The sequence below is a fragment of the Aulonocara stuartgranti genome (assembly GCF_965226115.1).
Source record: "Aulonocara stuartgranti genome assembly, chromosome: 4".
NCBI classification, from domain to species: Eukaryota; Metazoa; Chordata; class Actinopteri; order Cichliformes; family Cichlidae; genus Aulonocara; species Aulonocara stuartgranti.
Genome location: NC_138942.1, coordinates 2,048,820 through 2,069,579, shown reverse-complemented (window position 1 = coordinate 2,069,579; position 20,760 = coordinate 2,048,820). Strand labels below are relative to the sequence as shown.

The window sequence follows — 20,760 nt, the reverse complement described above, 5'->3', positions numbered from 1 at the left end:
ATGAAGTGAAACTGAACAGTCGACACAGCTCTTGTGTTTTACATGCTTTGGAGTCAGTGCTGTCCTTTAGATTCTCTACATAATTGGAAAGCAGGGCTTTAAAAACAAATATGTTTGGACGCTGTTGAGAAAATTTTGTGCAATGTTTGTGAAGTTCAGCAAAAATAATCAGAAGACTGATAATATATTTTTTTCCTGGATTTATTTTATCGGTATGTGAGAGGCCAAATAGAATATGTTGAAACTTCAGTTTCAATTTTGGTGTTTATAAAATTATTTAGATCAATACAAAACATACGTGTATACGTGCATTCCCAAAGTACATGACATATTGTTTCCTCTGCACTGCTGCAAAAAGTACAAAGAGTATCAATATTTTTCTTAAATTTAACCAGATATGTCTTTACCGGATAACATCTATGGATCAACTTAAGAGTAACTTCTCTGACCTTATTAGTGATAATAAATTTCCTTGACAGAATCCAAGTGTTTTTCCAGTTTATATCATTGTAAATATCCAATAGAATAAAGCTGCAGGTTTGGAAACAATATCTCTTTGAATAATTTGTCTAATACATTGATTTGTGGCTTTATCACTCAATAAAGGACAGATGTTACCGATGTATATGTTAGTGGGATTTAGTTCTGGAATAACACAATTTCTACCTTTAGGAGCAGACACCAGTAACCTTCTCACCCCATCTGGAATTGCATCAAAAACTACAGCGTATTCTTTTGGAGTGACAGCAAAATCATAAACAGACAAAAATTCCTTATAAGAAAATAATTGACCATTATCATTCAGTAACTGACTCACAAGTAAATTTTTTCTATCAACCCATTTAAAGCTCAGACAGATCACAGACGCTTAAAGCGTGCAGTGACGTCACTTTTGCTTATTAGAAAGAGTTTGAAGGGAGACGGTCCACTAAAGCACTGCAAGTAAAATCTGTCTTTCCAAGTAATGATCATTTACATATTGTTTTTACTTTATAGGACACAAATGTAATATTCCACTGAACGAAAAAGAGTTGTAACAGGGGCAAAAATAATAATATTAACACGCTGTACCTCAGAAAAAAGAAAATATTCATTCATCCCATTATTTTTTAACAGCATGTTTTTCTTGTAAATATACAAAACATATAAATTCCTGATTACTGAGAGTTATAACCAAGCAGTAACGTGAAGCACCAAACCTGCAGTTTCTCTGACGTCCACTAGAGGCTCCAGCAATGAGTCAGTCCCCATAGACTCCAGTGTTAAAACTTTACAGCAGAACTACGTTTACAGTCTGATATACAAGCTGATTGCATTGTTAGGGGCGTGGCCGCTGCGACTGACAGGTGGATGGTGACACAGGCACTGAAATGTTCTGGGCGGTCCCGGAAACCAGGATGAATCTTTCTTGTCATTGCACTGAGGTACAGTTCATTTCTGTTCAGTGATAAATCAGATGACATGTAGAATGAGGCCTTAACGTGGCTTCCTTCGCAGATTCCTACGCAAACGTTCAGCCTCCTCTCGGGGTTTAGTAATCTTCTTCTTGCTTTATTGGGATTTTATTTTGAAGGTGCGGAGAGGAAGTGGTTCTTCCTCCCCGCAGCTTGACGGTGGGGACCGCGAGGAGCTCGATGGTGACTGTGCACATCGCTGTGTGAATGACAGAGGATGCATGGAGGTCTCCGGCAGCTGGCAGCCACAGATCCGTGTCCTCCTAGGTGCAGCAGCGGCGGCAGCGGGCATCCTCTCCGCGGTGAGTCTGCAGCTCTCCTCCGGGCTGCTCTTTGTTTTCATGCCTGCAGTCTCTCAGCCAGCCACCAGCTGTACTGCAGGTACACCAGGTTACCTAAAGTCTGCATGTGAACTTCAGGTATCAGCAGGGAAGCCTCTGCAGTGAGGGACAGAGGGAGGCACAGCAAACTGTCTCTGATCACTTCATTTAACAGCAGACATCTGCGGCTTTAACGCTCGGAGCGTATCTTTATCATTTAGTCATAAACACCAAGGAGGAGAGAGACAGTTTGAGAGCAAAGCTTTCTCTTCTGGGAATAAAATCGGAGGATTTTGGTAGAAGAGCGTGCAGCAGACTCTCAGTCAGCGTTCCGATCAGGAGCATCTGGATCTGGAGCTCCTGATCGTATCTGAAGTCCTTGTTCAAGGACACAACTGTGGAGCGAGCAGGAGCAGCTGGAGCCAGAGACACACTGATGAGTCTGATGAAGATGAAGCTGCTGATTAACATTTCATATAATCCTCCTCTGGTTTAAAACTGAAGTATGAGGATAAAAGTGAGTTTAGTTTAAAAATCTGTTAATAGTTAATAATAATCATAACATCACCCATTATTTAATTTTTCATGTATTACACATTTATCTTATCATAAATATCATACGTGGATATATAAGATCAGTGTACGTAACGTAGTCTTCAGACGGCTCCAAACAACCAGTTTCACAGAGTTTTTTGAACTTTTGGATCTGCATGATGTCAGAGAGCAGACAAAAGCTCCACCCACCACCTGTTTAAATGTTGCAGTTGCCCTAAAAGGGGTGGGGCTAAATCTTGTTTCAAACAGAAGAACTGTGAATCATGCAAAGGTACTTAAACTTTCCAGCACAAACTCAGCCTGACGTGCTTACTGAGGTCATAAATCAACAACTTTATTCAAACTCATCGTTACAACAAGAGGAGCTGCCACCTGCTGGCCGTTACAAATAATGCACGATTAGAAAGCTTCAGCACTTTTTCCATCTTTTATTTTCAGCGCGACCAAAACCTCACAGTAAAACAAAGAAACGGTAATTACTTCATCCCTCCTTTACATGCTCAGCCGGCGTCTGTCCACTTATGCTCAGTAAGTAAGGGAGGGAGGCTAATGACTCGTTGCTATTTGTGAATGAAGCTAAATGTGATTTTCTCTCTGGGATAATCTTTCTCTTAATGGTGGAAGTGGTGAATGATTAGGTTTATAAGGATGGATCTGCATCAATCAAACGTGGCTTTTAAGTCCGCTGCAGAGTCATTCAGACTTTGCAAATATAATTTCTTTCTGAAGTCACTCAGAAAAGAGTTTAGAACCAAAATGTATGCACAGGAACTCCAGCCTGCTCTGAACGCTCAGTTTATCGCAGCTTTCTCTACTCTTGGATCTGTATGATGTCATGGAGAGCACATATTCTGACCCACCTGCTGTTTAAACCTTTTTTTTAATGATGAACAACCAATCAGAATAAAGATGTCTTAAAGGGGGAGGGGCTTAAGCGCCTCCTTTCAGACAGGATGAACCGAGGGCTGCGGTGCGAGATAAAGAAGGATTATTTTGCTCTGTGTTTCATGCAAAGCTGCTGTAAAACCCAACAATAAAAAGATGAATGAGCTGAATGGAGACACTTAAAGTTTTGTGACACTGGTGCACAGAATCCCATCAGCAGTGTGTTCGGCCGGGTTAATGCTTCAGTCCCAGCAAACCAAAGGAAGGAGAAGCCTGAAGACGTGGAGGAGCTCGTGCACATTAGCAGAGACGAGACAGTCAGTGAACGCAGCAGCACTGTGTTTGTGTTACTGTCCTCTGTGCATGCTCATGCCCCCTCTGCCTCCCACTCTCTTTCATCAGGGCACTTCCACCTGAGCCAGCGGCATCATGGGAAGCTCCTCCTCCTCCCTCACTGACGAGGCGGAGGACGATGCGGCGCCCCGGGGTGCAGCTCTGCCTCCCTCTCCCATCATGGGATGCCTGAGGAGCAGCCAAAGCACATTCCTCCCTCGGCAGCTTCCCAGACCGGGCCGGCACAGGGAGCGCAGGTGAGACACGAAGGAGGCGTGGCAAAGACGTAACGATGAGATGAGAACGAGACCGTGGCTCTTTTTCAGTTTGTAATATCTGCAGTGTAATATCCTCTGCAGCGGTCCCACTTCTGCTCTGATTTTTTATCAGCGAGCAGGTTTGTTTGTGCCTGCCGGTTTGCTGGGAATCAGAGCTGCAGATAATCAGCGCTGTGCAGCTCCACAGAGACCTGCAGAAACCAGAAGAGGCAGATTTAACCTCTCCTCATCCTCCAGGCTGTCGGCAAACACGCATCTTTGCTAGGCTGCATTTTAACCACATGCTAATGAGCAGAGCAGATTTAGTCTCTTACAAGCATTTAGTTCCTGCAGCTGGGGGTGCAGGGTTAGGGGGTTAAAGTGCAAAGCCAACATGAAGAGCCCTGAATATGAGCTGTAAGCCCAGAGTCTGAGCGCAGGTGCCGCCCTTTAAACTGGCCGATGGTGAGCTAAAGGTTATCAGACCTGCTAACAATGTCTGTAATCCTCCAGGTGTTCAGTAACCATCAGCTTTACTCGATGTCCAGACCCGAGGTTGGAAATAGGGCCAAATCTAAAGTTGTAGATTTGAGTTTTACAGACCGAAGAAGAATCATTTTATTGTTTCTGGGGAAAAATAAGATAAATCGATCTTGAGAAAAGTGAAAATTGTCCTTCTGAGGTAACCGTCAGTTCCCAGCACAGGGTTTAACATGCTGTGTTCAGATGCTCGCCAAAGAAACACGTTAAACAGAATTTAGGTTTAAGTGGTTTAAAAAGGAAACGGGCCACAGAGTTGACGCTGTGTGGCCGTCTGATCACAATCATTACTAACCAGCTGGAACTATACGATGTATATTTCTGATCTCGACCTCAAAGTCACCAAACCTTTCAACAATGTTGAAATGTCTGGGATGCAATCTGGAAGTTTGAATCCAAAGAAGCAAAAACAAGGGAGGAAAACCACAGGAAGCAAAGCGGAGACGCGAGGCGGCGCGAGGGGAATAGGACAGATGGGCAAAGCATCGTCTGTGTTGGGAGTCAAACCCATAAAACGCTCAGCTCAAGGCTTCGATGTCACAGAGATGGACTCTGGAAGATGAACATTAAGATCAAAGGCGTGCAGCAGTCCAGACTGAAGAACTTCCTGTTGCACAGGGGGCGCTCTTACGCTCCTCCAGAATAAACCAATCTCTGTCCTAGCAAATTTTCATCATGCTGTTGATAGAAGAGTTCAAGAAGTTCGAAATAGTTGAGTTTTTAGATTTCTCAGAAGTTTCTGCTGTAGTAAGATGCCACACGCTGCTTTACGGCATCTTCCACTTTGATTTGGGGCATGAAGCGAAGAGGCTGCAGAGAGTTCGTAGCGTCACCTCCAACCACCTCAGTCAGCTGCTTCTGCTGGGCTTTAGCTGCAGCGGGCACCATCCTGAATCGTTAACCGACCAATCAGCACAGATTAGCAGAACGCTAAAAGCTGATTACTGTTTAATTAGGAACCGAGAAAAAATGAAGTCATGTTATTTGAGTTCAGCTGGATCATTGCTGCATGTGTGGGGGCTAAAACGTGAATCCTAAATTGTTTTATCCTCTGAGATTGATTGATTCCCGCTCACTGAGGTCTATTTTCTCCCCGCTAAATTATCCAGCTTCTCCTGCAGCACATGCAATAAACACACTCATACCATCCAGACACTGAGAGTACGTACACAAGCACCGACACACAGCTTCAGGAAACACACAACAAACAGAGAAGCACAGGAGACGAGAACAAAGGAGAAAAACATCTTCAAACCCGCCGTGACCAGAACAGCTGGATCCAGCACCACCACAGCTCTCCCAGCTGCTTTTGTTAATGAGCGACTATAGTAAGGCTGAATCTATGTCCGTCGTTCAGATGTCACCGTGAATATTTCATGAATCGTTCGATATGAATCAAACCGCAGCCTTCCTTATTAATTATTACTGCATTTATGTCAAATAAACCACCAGCGCTCGGCTCACTGTGAGTCATCTTAGCCTTCGGGAGCCTCGGCCGGGAGTCGAGTTACTCGCTGACAGGAAACGGAGCGCTGATGGGGAAATCCCCGGTGGAAGAGCTGGTCTGAAGAAGCCCACTCAAGCTTTCCGCTGGGAATTCAGCTCAGCAGGCCACTGCACTCCCCGTCTGATGCACAGAGATCAAAATACCTTTCATAGATGTGGAGGAGAAGGAAAAGAGGCCGGCCGTGGCATCTGGAAACACACACAGCAGAACAGAAGAAGTTCCAGGGTTCTCCGAGGAATCGCCTCCTTAGAGCTGCAGGAAGTCCAGATCTCAGCAGGTTGTTCCATGATCCACAAAACAATCTGATTCAGGTTTAGAGCTGCCTGCACCTTCAGTGTTTCTCCTCCTTATTGAATGAAATGAAATCAGTTTTCTTAAATCATTTAAGAAAAATGAAATGAAATTATTTAAGATCAATAGCAGAGTACAGGAGTTGATAAGGCGCCAAAATAAAGTCAATAAGAGAAGTAAAAATTAAATTAAATAGAAGTGAAGAGCAGAAGTTAGACTGCTGCAGAATTTCATCATATCTGCAGCTCCGCCTTCTGTTACTACAGTAACCCCACAGCAGACATACGATGTCATTAAAAAGGCTCCAACAGCACAAACACGTCCAGTTCAGGTGAAGCTAGCAGACAGCTAGCAGCTACAGCCGCCTGTGTCACCATCAGTGTCGGGGAGTAACGGAGTACATGTACCAGCGTTACGTATTTAAAATATGAGTAACTGTATTCTGTTACAGTTGAAAAAGGTGGTATTCAGAATACAGTTACTTTGTTTAAATAAATGGATTACATGGCGGTCTTTTCCTGTTTCATATGTTCGGCTGTGTCCTCTCTATTTTGGTGATTCCACGCCGGTGGAAACCCAAACAAACACGCATTAAGAGGCTCTAATGTCTGTGTCTCAGTTTCACGGCCCACGTCACCTCTACTTGCAGCCGCATAATGATGTGAAAAAATATTTATTCTGACAAGCCCAGAAAAAATATTTATTTAAATATTTTTTTAATTATTATTCAAAAAATGATTTAATATGAAGGCAATAGCAGAGTGTTACATGCATCGCCCTAAAGCACGCAGCCTGATGGGCAGTGTAGTCCGTGCTGCAGGGAGAATGGACTGCCATACCCATGATGTGTCTGTGAGCGAGGAGGGAGAAAAAGGAAAAGTACGAGCTGTCACCGAGCAGAAACGGGAGCTGGAAGCATGTAAATATAATAATAACCACTGCAGCCAAACAGAGAGCCTGACGAGCCCAGTTGTGAGTAAGCTGTTAAGACTCGACTGTACACTGTGTTCATGTTTTCCTCTGAAACAATGAGCTCCGTTGCAGCAGCCTTTCAACGTCTCTCTCTGTCTCTGCTAGCAAAGTCGACCCAGACAACCAAGTAAAACTAGTTTTCAGCTACGAGCCGACACGAGCCCGACGTATCAGCCAGAGGTCCTTTACTACGGTTCGGAGCCGCGGACCTGTTTTATATACGCGCTGAATAGTTTTCTACACGAGATCGCTGCAAAAAGTGCAGCCTTACCTAATGTCCACCTACTGTTACTCATTCATATTAAGATTTAAACCTTAACCGTCAGTAATAGTAATAAATCACAGCAATAGCTCATTCATGTAGTTGTAAACAGCATGATAATATATTAAGTAATCCAAAGTATTCAGAATACATTACTCTCATTGAGTAACGTATTCTGAATACGTTACAAACTACATTTTGGGGCATGTAATCTGTAATCTGTAGTGGGATACATTTGAAAAGTAACCTTCCTAACACTGGTCACCATCCACCTGTCAGTCACAGAGGCCACGCCCCTAACAGTATAAACTTTAAGCCTTAATACAGTTGAAACAGGTGAGTTATAAAATCAGGTGTTATGAAGGAGGAAATGATCGACAGAGACCAGTTTGTGTTTCTGGCTGTAAACATTTTTATTCCTGATGCAAAGTTTTAGCGTTTCTCAAACAATGTCATGAGAAGATGCTGCACCAAAAGCTTTGTGTTGATTGCTTTGGTTGTCATGGTTACGGTAGTTTTTCGCATTTGTCTGCAAATATTTGCTAACTGCTAGCCAAGTGACTCGCAGTTAGCTGTTCAGTGCAGCTCAAAGAGCAGCAGGAGGCTGTTTGCAGACGAGTTCCAACTACAGCCGCAGCAGTGTGCTGGCATCGAGGGTGGTTGCTGACAGCTCTCCGGGCCGTTCATTTGATTACATCCAACAAAACTTCTCAAAACCTGAGTGGGTGACTCACTTCTGGAGTCCCCAGTGGACGTCAGTGGAACTGCAGCCTTCACAGGTTGCAGGCCGTTTCCCTGCATCGGTTCCTTTTTCAGCCGCTGTAATTTGCAGCTAAAAGGCTCTCATTGTGTCCGGATTATGAGAAACATTTCCAGGAAATTGGATCCATCCGTCACTTTGTGCAGCAGCTGTTTTGGGACTACTTCCATCTGATTTGGTTTAAATTGAGTTGAATGAATGAGCATACAGCATTTATCTGCATGGAAATATGGGCCGATGAACGCACAGGGGATCTGCAGAAAATGAGCACCTCCAACTTTTATGACCTTAGAAAGTTCTCATGTTTATATCTTGTCAGTAAAAATAACTCGGGGTTTTCTGTATTGCACAGCCTTCTGCGTGGGTAACGAGCAGCTTGTATCTCAAGCACACAAACAGCAGAGGTTCTCACGAAGGCCGGTTGTTGATTAAAAGTGTGTTTTGTCCCGAGCGCGGCGTGCAGCAGCCGTCACCTGCCTCTTACAGACAGCTTGTTCTGCAGTAAATCCTTCAGGTCAGCTGTGCTGGAAGTTTCAGGCTTCATGCCAAACTACTTAGAAAAGTGCAGCCAGAAAATGTGGGCCAGCCTGAACACGGCTGTGACGCTGGCTCCCGAGGTCTCGTTCCTCCCTGGACACCAGGGTGCAGATTATCTGGGTCTGCTTTACAGCCGAGCATGAATCTGAGATTAGAACCGTGTTTTTATTCTATATTCACAAAGACGCTGAGCAGCCTGCTCGCGATGAAGCCGGCGTCAGGGAGGCAAAAGTGGAAGAGCAGATTTTGTTGTTTCATTTGCATATTCGTGCATTTTAATATTTTCCCTCCAGCACAGCAAAGGAAACTGTTATTCACTCACTCGTTTATATTTGGATTTCTTCTCATATTTTCAGGATTTTTCTTCCATTTTCGTCTCTCGGGCTTTCACAGATAAACACACTGAAGCTCGATGTGGCTGTGGTTTGCTTTTAGCAGATACTCACGGTGGAAATTTTCACCAGTGTCATGAAAAACACGGCAAAGTTTATCTAACATTTCCAGACATCATTCTTATCTCAATGAAGAAAATGTCTGAGACTGATCAGCTACTCTGCTTATTTCAAGCTGTTCATTTAATTCTTGATCTCTAGATTCAAAATAATCCAATATGGAGGGCAGGGAGTGCAAAGATTAATATTTAAAATTAAACTAAACTTAACTAAATATAAGGAAATAAATAAGTAAATTGTTATACAGTGTTCCCTCGATATAATGCGGTTCACCTTTCGCGGCCTCGCTGTTTCGCGGATTTTTTTGGGTGCAATTATGCTTCTTTTTTTTCTTACAACACATTGTATTGTCAGTTAAAGACACGCTGCATATGAATACTGCTGAAAAAAGCTGGAGAGGATGAGGACCCAAAGATGACGAAACATCATCCACCCAGGAGACGCTTTGACCAATATCTATTTTTAACAACTGGTGTTTGCTGATGGATTTTATTTGTAGGAATAATATATATTAATATATATTAGTCCGACTCATATGTTGATCGATATTAGCTTTTTGCCGATATAATAAATCTGCATTTGTAACGGCTGATAAATAAGAGTAAAGAAGAGACAATAGAAACACTCTTCAAACGTCTTATTAGTGTTGATGTTGCATAGTTTGTCCACCAGAGGGCGCTCTGCAACTTTTTTGTTTAGAATGCCTCAAAAAAGGAGTCAACAAGTAATTCATGACTTGTTGTAGCAATGAAACACGATTATTTTTTAGCTAAATTTTTATACTATATTGGTAAATCATCATAAATGGATTTTGATATCGATATCGGTCTCAATAATCTTACATCGGTCAGGTTCTGATGTTAATGTCCTCCCGTTTGATCACATGACTCTGTTTCTCTCTGTAGTTTCTCCTCTGGATCGATGCCCATCCAGAGGAGTCAGTGGGCGTGCGGCTGCTGCACTTTCCTCAACGCCGCCGGCGCCCCCCGCTGCTCCATCTGTGAAGCTCCTCGGCAGGGACCCGATGCCCGGTGGATGTGGCCCGGAGCAAGCAGAGAGGACGACGGTTGGGCGTGCCCACGCTGCACACTGGCGAACTCCCCTGACAGCCTGGCCTGCAACCTCTGCGGCTATGCCAGGGCGTCCGCGGAAGCCCAGCCCCGGCCTCAGCGCTCCAGCAGCTGCTCCGGCCCCCTCAGGATGTCCTGGACGGAGACGTGCCGACCCCAGAGCAGGAAGCAGCCCGGAGACGCCGACAAAAGCAGCCTGGCATGGGAGTGCTCGAGGTGCACGCTGCAGAACACGCCCACCTCTATGTCCTGTTCGGCCTGCGGTGGACCCCGCAAACTGTCCCTCCCTCAGATCCCGGCCGAGGCGCTCCTCGTGCCCGACGTCTGCGAGGATCACGGAGCACGGCGGGCCGAACCTGCAGCGGCGGCGCTCTCGCTATCGATTTCCACCCGAGGGGAGAGTTTACATGCAGAAGCTTTGCATCCGAACACCTCCTCCGTGCTGACTGCGCCCCCTGCTGGCCACAACAATCCAGTGCCCTGCAGCCGCAGAGAGGTGCCCCCTCCAGATGTTGGCCTCAGCCAGGCTCAGAGCACGTCTTCTCCCTCCATCCTCGCTGTGTCCCATCCCTCCACCCAGCCGGAGCTGCTGGCCGGCAGGAGACTCAGCATCCTTAAAGAAGAGATGTCCCCGTTGTCACCTGCATCAGACGCCTCCATGTCATTCTCGCTCGCTGTGAACAGGATGGAGGAGTGGGCGTGTCCGGCGTGCACACTCATAAACCGGCTGGAGTCCAAACACTGCCAGGCCTGCCACACCCCTCAGCAGCTAAAAGCAGAATTGTTCCCAAGGAGGAAGGAGAGCCGGCTGGTGGAGGCGCTGCGGCAGAGTGACGAGGGCACGGCCAAAGAGCTGTGGGAGAACATCGTCAGCTTCTGCAGAGAGGTGCGTTTAAAGCACACACCCACCTTTAAATTTAAGGTAGAAACAAGAGTTTATGCTGATGTTACTTCACTATCATGGAGGTGGACTGACAGTCTTCCTCAGAGCCAAAACGACCTCCACCCAGAGTGCAGAGCAGCCTGAACTTCGCTGTGTTCAGCTCTGGATCTGCATCAGAACCTCCGACATTAACGAGAAAAATTAAACAGGTTAAACAGCAGATGGAGGAGTGGGCGTGTCAGGCGTGCACATCTCATTGCATCATCGTCTTCTTCTTCTCCCAGAACGCGGTGACGTTTGTGGACGACAGTTTCCCTCCTGGTCCAAAGTCCGTCGGCTTCCCGTTGGACGACAGCGTCCAGCATCGGGTCAAGAAGTGGCTTCGTCCACAGGAAATCAGCTGCGCCGCCTTCAGAGACCGCGGCGTGAAGTGGACCGTTTTCCGCACGCTGCGTCCGTCCGACATCCTGCAGGGGCTTCTGGGTAACTGCTGGTGAGCTGATTATGCTGTCACAGAGTTTATTATTGATTATTATTCCCAGGATTTATTTCTGGATGATTGTTTAAGCACATTAAAGGAAGGCTGTGTTCGGGGAGCAGGTTCCTGAGCGCCTTGGCTGTTCTGGCGGAGCGGCCGGAGCTGGTGGAGAAGGTGATGGTGACCCGCTCGCTGTGCGCAGAGGGAGCCTATCAGGTGCGTCTGTGCAAAGACGGCTCGTGGACGACAGTGCTGGTGGACGACATGCTGCCGTGCGACGAGAGCGGCCACCTCCTCTTCTCTCAGGTGAAATTGTTCACGTGATGTGTGGTTGGTGTTGGAAAAAGGTCTCAGCTCAAAACACGGGGAAAAGTCCAGAGTTTTTCAAGGTAACTTTATTTATACCCAAAAGCAAGGTAAATTTGCTCTACAGAAAAATGACAGCATTTGGCATCCCTTCAAAAAAAACACACATACCTAATAAAGATATAAACCTCACTGTAGCACATATATAGTAATTTAATATCTCGAATCAAAAACAAAAACAGTTCTTATTTAATTCAGTGACAGCAACGGGGACAAAGCTATTTTTCTAACGCTTTGTCCTGCATCTCGGAAATAGAAGCCTCCGTCCTGAGGAAAGAAGCTGAAATTCACCTCTTAGAGGATGGGAACCATTTTTAAAGATTGGTAGAGCCATCCTCTGTACCTGCTTGGAGCACAGGGAGGCTAAACAAGACTCCCATCTTTAAGTTATCCTCTTCTTCCTTTGTACTCTGCGGCGCCACCCAGTGGCCTGAATTACACCTTACACAGTGAATTACACATTAAAAGAAGAGGCGATTCCTGTAGCATCATGGGTATTCCTCCATATCTGAGGCATTTCTGTTTAAAGGCACTTTGTGTGATTGCCCGCTGCAGAATTCTGCTTCACCACCAGAGGGCAGCGTTTTATTACTGCCTGAGTTCGGATGTTTTATCTGTGGAAGAATATCCTTTAGATTTTTTACAGGTTTCGACTGCAGTAAAATAATTTCTGTCCACCACACTGTACTTCACGGCATTTTGAGTTCAGGCATCAAATGAGCAGCAGTTAGCTAACAGATGTTTTATCTCTTGGAGTAGGTGAAGAAAACTATCCCTGGATTACTTTAATACTTTAATGCATCTTAGAATTTGGAGGTTTCTAATGGAAGTCCTGACGTGTCCACTCTCAGGTCCTGTTAGCCTGCTTTTGTCAGTAATGATGAGATCAGGATCAGGAACAGGCTTCGGGTTCTCTGATTAGCTGTGAGCACATATGTGCACTTCCTCTTCTCGTCATCATGTTCAAGCTTTGATCCTCTCCATCCTCCCCAGGCCCAGAGGAAGCAGCTGTGGGTGGCTCTGATTGAAAAGGCTCTGGCCAAGCTCCACGGTTCCTACTTTGCTTTGCAAGCCGGCCGCGCCATCGAGGGCCTCTCCACCCTGACCGGGGCCCCCTGCGAGTCGCTGGCCCTTCAGGTCAGTGCCACCAACCCCAAAGAGGAGCCCATCGACACGGACCTGATCTGGGCCAAGATGCTGAGCTCCAAAGAGGCCGGGTGAGACGTTTGTGGGAAGGTTGAAGCGCTCTGAGAGGACGGAGCTGTTTCTTTAAGCTCGGTTAACCCCGCCTCTGTTCGTGCTGCTGTTAGGTTCCTGATGGGGGCGTCCTGCGGTGGAGGTAACATGAAGGTGGACGACGCGGAGTACGAGTCTCTAGGTTTACGTCCGCGACACGCGTACTCTGTGCTCGATGTGCGGGACGTTGACGGCCACAGGTGAGGCTTCGAGGTCGCTCCGTTGGTTACCGTTCTCGTTATCTCATTATAGTTTAGTAAAAATAATAATAATACATTTTATTTAAAAATAGCGCCTTTCAGAGCACCCAAGGACACTGTACAACAAATAAGAGATATATTTAAAAAAAAACCAAAAAAAAAAAAACCCAGAGAAACTGGAAATATGCACAATAATAAGAGTAACAGGTAAAAGTTAAGAGCAGGTTTAAAAAACATGAACACAGAAGCTGAGAAACCTGCAGATCCTCCAGCAGAGAGCCATAGTTTACAGCCTGATGCTCAAACTGATTGAATGATAAAATATCTATAACTCACCTGTTTGAATTGGATTAAAGCTGAGTTTAGCGTTAATAGGGGTGTGGCTTCTTTGACGGACAGGTGGATGGGCGTTTGTCCCCCTCAGTAAAAACTGGAAAGACTTCCTTCCATATATGGTGTTGGAAACCTGGTGCCTGGTTTTGGAGTTTTTCCATAAACAACGTTTCAAACATAAATTAATGCAGAAAAATTCACCACAAATCAAAGAAGCCCCGCCTACTCAGCTCCACCCTCTCGTCCACATACAGTCATTCTGTGTCCAAAACACTGACGGTCAGACAGACCCGCTGATGACATCACTCTCTGAGTCTCTGCTTGAAGTTAACAGTTACAAAGTCGACCAAAGAGACGCCACAAGACCGAAAAGGAGACGCAAAGCAAACTGAGCGCAGAACAAAGTGCAGCAGGGAGTCGAACACCCGGCCACACGACGTGAAACCTGACCACACACACGAGCGCACATCCATCCTGAACAGACACAAATAAGAGCAGCAGAGACGAACTGCACAAACAGCAGAGACTCGATGTCTGCAGTCGTGTGCCTGCATCAGTCAGAGTGACTTGCTCCTGCGTGGGACAGGCGGGGGTGTTTTCTCCAAGCCTGAGCCCGGAGGCTCTGCTCTTATCATCCATCAAAACTCCCACAGTATAAATGCAGCAGGTCTGCAGACGAGCGCTGCCTTAAGGACACATTCAGAGAACAAATGTTCCTCTCAGCGTCACTCCATTAACCGCTTCATCATTCACACGCATACGGGATGTTTCCTCAAACCTACAGCGGCGACTGCTGCGAGCTACAGGGAGGAGGATCCGCAGGAGGAGGTGGCAGGAGTCGAACTGCAAGAGAAACCCTGGAGGGAACGGGAGGCTGATTACTCACAAACGGATGTTTTTCTGTCAGTGGGGTTGGAGGTGGAGTCTGCAGACGCTTGAAAAAGTTTGAAAGAACAGCTCTGCGATGTCTCCGTGGGCGTCAGACCCATCTCATTAACCCAGCAGCGTGAACATTTAGAAGACGTGAAACACATACCGCACATCACTGTGAGTCATCAGCATCTTCTTCATCGTACTCCTCGAAAAATTTAGAACCGCCTCTGACCGTGTGCACGAAGCAGTGATGAAGAGCAGGCTGTTCCTAAATGTTCACGCATCTTTAAGCTTTTATTAAGCGAGGAGCTGCATACACACTAAATCTGTTCAATTCAATTTTATTCATACGGCGCCAAATTACAACAACAGTCCTCTTCAAAGCGCTTTATATTGTAAGGTAGACCCAACAATCCTATGACCCCCTGTGAGCCAGCACTCGGTGACAGTGGGAAGGAAAAACTCCCTTTTAACAGGAAGAAACCAGGTGGAGGAATCAGTGCAATCTGGCACTTCCAGCTGGTTTTAAACCACATAACCTGCTCCAGACCAGGTCACATGTTCAGCACCAGTTACCATGGTGATATAGCCAGGTTATAAAGGCTCGCCAAATCTGACTTTAAGCTAGCGAGCCTGTTAATCCCATTGTGTGTGTCAGGTTACTGCAGCTGAGGAACCCGTGGGGTCGCTTCTCCTGGACCGGAGCCTGGGCGGACGACTGGTCAGACTGGCCTCCGCAGCTGAAGAGGGAGCTGTGCGCCCAGCGAGCCGAGGACGGCCTGTTCTGGATGGACTTCTGGGATTTCACCAGGTGACGGCAGCAGCGTGTTTTTGATGTCTGCGTTAGTTTTATTCCCGGTCTGAGCAGGAAGACCTAAAAACAGAAGAAAACTTTACTCAGATGTAAAGTGGGAAAAACAAAGAGTTCATTTATGACAAATGACAGAATATAAAGTGTTCATTAACATCCACCCCGCCTGCTCTCTCTGCCCTCTTGTGCGTTGCTTTGTGTAATCTGTGACTGTAAAGTCGTCCTAACTCTCTTGCTAAAGGACTCTGGTGACCTGCAGAGTAAAGAAAAGCATCAAAACGCTGAACAAAAACAGACTCGCTGTTCTCTCCTGTCAGGTACTTTGACTCCGTGGACATCTGTAAGATCCACTCAGACTGGCAGGAGGTTCGAGTCCCCGGCGTTTTCCCCCGAGCCGCCGACGTCCCCGTGTCGGTGGTGTCGATCACGGTGCTGGAGAGGACGGCCATGGAGCTGGCTTTATTCCAGCAGGGCAGCAGGTAGGACGCGCACCTGTGCGGCTTTTCGTAACGTCACCGCTGTCACCTGAGCACCACAGAGGTGATAGTAAAGATAAATAAACGTCAGCGATGAAGTAAAGATGGTGAAATAAAAGAGCCGTGTTTCAGGCGCTGGGACACGGCAGAGAGCCACCTGCTGGATCTGTGCGTGCTGGTGTTTCGGGTCGCCTACGACAGCGCCGGCACGCTGACGCTGGGCCGCCTGCTGGCTCACAGCCGCCGCTCGGTGAGGAGGTTCGTGGGCTGCGATGTCATGCTGGAGCCGGGCGAGTATGCCGTCCTCTGCTGCGCCTTTAACCACTGGCACAGCTGCATCACCGAGGGCGGAGGTAAGAACACGAGCACTCAATCTCCATGATGATTCTATATTTTGCAGCCAAAATGTGTCTTCTTTAAAAAGTGTTTTTACTCCAAAGGAGTCGGAGCTGGAAGATGCTCCTGGTAGAAAATGTAGTTTAAATGGAGCTTCAACTGGTTCTGAGCAGACACATATCCCCCACATGCTGGTTAAAGCCCTGAAAGTTTACCCAGAATGCACTTTTTAAAGTTCTGGGGTTCAGCTGCTGAACAAAAAGCAGACTGCACCGTGGAGTGGACGTGAAGTTGGTTTCGTTGCAGAGCTTAAATCTGTTTTCCAGCCCTGAAAGTTTTGTGGCGATGGCTCCTGCACTCATCAGGTCATTAAGACTCAAAATGCAAGAAAAGGCTGAATTTTAGCCCCTCAGTGCAGAGCATCCAGCTCCATGTAAATGCTGCATGAACTCATTAAAGAGTTCAAAAGAGGTCAGGGGGAAACCGACCCAGAGGGAAACCGACTCAGGGGGAAACTGACTCAAGGGGAAACTGACTCAGGGGGAAACTGACTCAGGGGGAAACTGACTCAAGGGGAAACTGACTCAGGGGGAAACTGACTCAAGGGGAAACTGACTCAGGGGGAAACTGACTCAAGGGGAAACTGACTCAAGGGGAAACTGACTCAGGGGGAAACTGACTCAAGGGGAAACTGACTCAGGGGGAAACTGACTCAGGTGTACCTGAAGCGTCGCAGCAGGCGTTACACCGTCATCAGTGAGCCGCTGTTGTGCTGTTTCAGTGAGCTGCGGCAGGTCGGAGGCGCCTGGCTACGTGCTGGCGGTCTACAGCTCCAGACTGGTGATGGTGGAGCAAGTGACGGCCTCCAGCACCACCATCGCCGACGCCATCATCCAGCTGGCAGAAACCAAAGGCGAGCGGCACGAGGTGAGAGAATCTGAGAGCTTTGAAACATGTTTGTCACCTCTGACGTCCTCAAAGACTGAAACTCATTCAGATGTGTGTAGTTCATTCAGTATTTATGAGCTCTTAAATCTCTCGTCTTCATTTCATCGCTAACGATTTCAAATCGACTTCATTCATCATTAAACAACATCCACCCTGACATTAACAGGAAGTCTCTTTCATTGCTTCAAACTTTGACCTGTAATGGAGAATCACTGTTGCGTGTCAGGGTCGGGAGGGGATGACCTGTTACTACCTGACCCACGGCTGGGCGGGGCTTATCGTCATGGTGGAGAACAGGCACCCGAGGCATCACCTGCACGTGTCCTGCGACTGCAGCGACAGCTTCAACGTGGTGTCGACGCGCAGCAGCCTGAAGACCATCGACAGCATCCCTCCTCTGCACAGGTGCGCCGCACGCCGAGCCTCACGCTCCCACCCGGGAACGCCGCGACATTTCAGCGCAACTTTCAAAACGCCGCTGTACTTCATACACACTTAAATCCCAGCTGAGACCTGTTTGTAGTGGGACGCACCGAGACACGTGCCACCGTCCACAAACCTGTGGATCTGACTCTATCGGGAAATAGTCACAACTCAATTATGTGTTAATATTTAATTTCCTCGCTCTGAGAAATTAAAGGGGCGGAGCATGTTTGTACACCTGTGACTTGGCCTGTGTTTGTCTCTCAGACAGGTGCTTGTGGTTTTGTCTCAGCTGGAGGGGAACGCTGGGTTCTCCATCACGCACAGACTGGCTCACCGGAAGGCCGTCCAGGCCTCTCTGGGGAACTGGAGCCCCTCGAAGGCGACGCACAGTCCGGCTCTGAGCCCCGAGACCGCAGGTCTGCACCGGCCTCGGCCGCTATGACGAGCCGGGAGGAAGCATCTCGATGGACACAGGAACTCATCGGACCGCTGCCTTGATAGAGAACAGGGTTATTTCCCACGGACACCGAGTCTGTTAGAGTCAGAGCTCCTCATCGGCAGAAGTTATCAAAGTGAGGCTGAAAGAAAACAGGGTTAACATCAGAAAACACTTTAATTCTCCTTAAATCTAAGTTTAAACCAGTCTGAGATTACTTTAAACTGAATTTAATTAAGATGAAATTCATTTTCTACGAACTGTTTAAGGACCAGAGTTCACACATCATCTGTCATCACCAGAATAACACGCCACGTCTGATTGGACGACACGAACAGAGATGGCGACGCGTCACACAGCGACGTGACGGCTCGTCAGAGCGCGGACGAGCTCAATAATTCGGTTTCTCTTTCTTACAGATGTGGAACAGATGTTCCAAAGGTTCAGACATCATGTTGCTGTTAATCCCATCTGTTGGTTTGAAATGGAAGCAGCCCTCCCATTGGCTGGTTCACATTTGGTAAAAGGATGAGTATTTACTCTTTACTCTACAGACTAATTGCAATCATTCATCCACACACTTGTTTTTTTATTCTTTAGTTTTAAATATTTACGTAACTTCACATCTGGAGCAGCCAGGGATGAACCACAGGCCTGAGGAGCAGGTGTACCTCCTGACTTCAGTGGGAGTTTCTGTAGCCTGTCCGATCGATCTGTGTTATTATTTCAGAGGTTGAAGCATTTGTCTCTTCACAGATCTTTAAATGTCTCCTGCTCATTTCTGCCTCCATAGTTTTAATCTCGGACCTTCTTTATCTGCTGCTGACTCTTCGTGCAGCCGTTTGAGTTTCTGTCCCTTCAAGGCCCTACTGCCTTTACAGCCGTTTTGTTTCTCATTGGCCAGCTTCTGTAAGCCTGCAGAGGGGCAGCACTTAGTGTCTGTGAGCTGTGCTGTTCCTGTAGCAAAGGGAGAAGCTGCATGAGAGCCAGTTTCCCGTCTGCAGGGATGACGCTTCTTCTTTTAAGCCAGTCTGGAAGTTAGTGCCGTCTCAGCTCCTTCAACATAAAAGCACGCTGTAACCTTTTCTTCTTCTTCTTCTGGATTATTGCAGGAAATCGTCTCAGTGTGAAATGCTATTTAATACCTTCCCTTTTTATCACTACAAACTGACACTACGTTTGTGAGCAAGCGGTCATGATCAACCTGTGAATGTTCACCTGTAAGGCGGGATTCACACCTGCACGCTGCTCCAACACTTGAAGGTGGAGCTCCTGATTGCTCTCTGATTTGACTCCAACATTTTGATGCTACTCCCTCAGGATTTCCATATTGTGATTTCATTGGCTAGTGGCAGCACTGGAGTATTTGTATAAGCATGACTTGATTGGCTGACACCAGGTGAAGCTCGAAACACCTCCGTGTGAATCCTGCCTAACATCTGAAAGTGAAGGTCAGAAATTTGGTTTCAATTTTATCTACATAACACCAAACAACAACAGCCACCCCAGGTATTTGTATTGTAAGGTAGAGACTCTACAATAATACAGAGAAAACCCCAACAATCAGATGAGCAAGGACTTTGGCGACAGTGGGAAGGAAAAACTCCCTTTTAGCAGGAAGAAACGTCCAGCAGAACCAGTTTCATCTGCTCTGACCTCATAGTTGCACAGAGTTTAAATTAAATTTTGAATTTAGTCTAAAGTAACACGTTTTTTTGGGGGGGTTTTTGTTTTTTTTGCCCAACTCTGATTGGATGAGCTGGACCTGCAGGTGTCTCCCAGCCCAGGTGTCTGTTAACACTTTGACTTCTGCCTTGGGAGCCGCAGAGAAGTGAACCCGGAGCCGCACCCCCCCCAGAAACACCACATTTAGAGCAGAAATCACACGATGCACTTTATCCGTCACATCAGAGCATGTTCAGGTCCACGCTGTCTTTGCTGCAACCACTGACACGTGATTGGAGGGCAGCCGTGGAGATGACGTGGTGTCCGCGTGATGTTTGAATGTTGTGTTTTAGAGTCACAGCGCAGAGCTGCTGTGTGAAGCATTAGCACTTTATCAACTGTATGCTGGAGTCTCTTTTATTTTGAAGGACGTGTAGGAAACAGTTTTATTCTCGTGGATTTAAAACTACCATCGTGTTGACAGAATAAAAACTATGCAAATGTTTGAAAGCTGTCTTTATGCTTCAGAAAAACAAGTCGAGCTCTTTATCTGCAGCTTCTCTTCTCTGATAGCAGGGTGAAAATAGACGTGTATGCATTCTGATGTGGTTAGTGTTACACTGAAGCTTTTTAAACGTTCAGGTTGACTTTTACTCCGTATTCTGTTCGCTCAGTAGCTACTTTAATATAAAGTTTATATACTGTATGCATAGCAGTATGAATGTAAATAACAATAGAAAAAAATATGCGGGTGAACTGAAGGAAATAAACATTTGAAAGTTTTCACATCTTCGTTTTTTCATTTTTTGAGACGCAATCAGCAGAAAAGTCTTTTAATGCAGTATTTCACAATAAACAGTTGCATGGCCCTTTACAGTGTGGAGAATTAAATACACAGAATTATCTAGAGTTCTTTTTTATAATTCGTGAGTGCACTAACACCCATCACTGTGTCACTTTTGACACCACAATATTTTAAAATCCACTGATTCCCAGGATCAACTCTTCCTAGTACATCTTTGCTGTACAATCACTTTGATTTTATTTTTTAACCCTTATTTATCAATATATATTTAAAACTAAATGTGCCGAATACGT

General features: G+C 46.4%; 1 protein-coding gene across 9 annotated transcripts; it reads left to right on the top strand.

Moving 5' to 3' along the window:
- Nucleotides 1–934: 934 nt before the first annotated feature.
- On the top strand, nucleotides 935–20,517 carry LOC309705551 (calpain-15-like). 9 transcript variants are annotated; one of them, XR_014276574.1, is made up of 14 exons: nucleotides 935–1,756; nucleotides 3,617–3,804; nucleotides 10,031–11,081; nucleotides 11,363–11,571; nucleotides 11,679–11,862; nucleotides 12,916–13,139; nucleotides 13,233–13,358; nucleotides 15,223–15,375; nucleotides 15,693–15,854; nucleotides 15,984–16,204; nucleotides 16,969–17,114; nucleotides 17,362–17,540; nucleotides 17,826–18,133; nucleotides 18,417–20,517. XR_014276574.1 is itself a non-coding variant. In XM_082531463.1 (14 exons), exons 3-14 carry the CDS (start codon nucleotides 3,644–3,646, stop codon nucleotides 18,001–18,003), a joined length of 2,994 nt encoding a protein of 997 aa, XP_082387589.1. In that variant the 5' UTR covers nucleotides 935–1,424; nucleotides 1,574–1,756; nucleotides 3,617–3,643; the 3' UTR covers nucleotides 18,004–20,517. The 9 variants fall into 9 exon arrangements, 8 of the variants coding, with proteins under 8 accessions (XP_082387589.1, XP_082387588.1, XP_082387593.1 ...); XM_082531463.1 differs by having other exon boundaries at nucleotides 935–1,424; nucleotides 1,574–1,756; nucleotides 17,826–20,517; XM_082531462.1 differs by having other exon boundaries at nucleotides 17,826–20,517.
- Nucleotides 20,518–20,760: the final 243 nt, after the last annotated feature.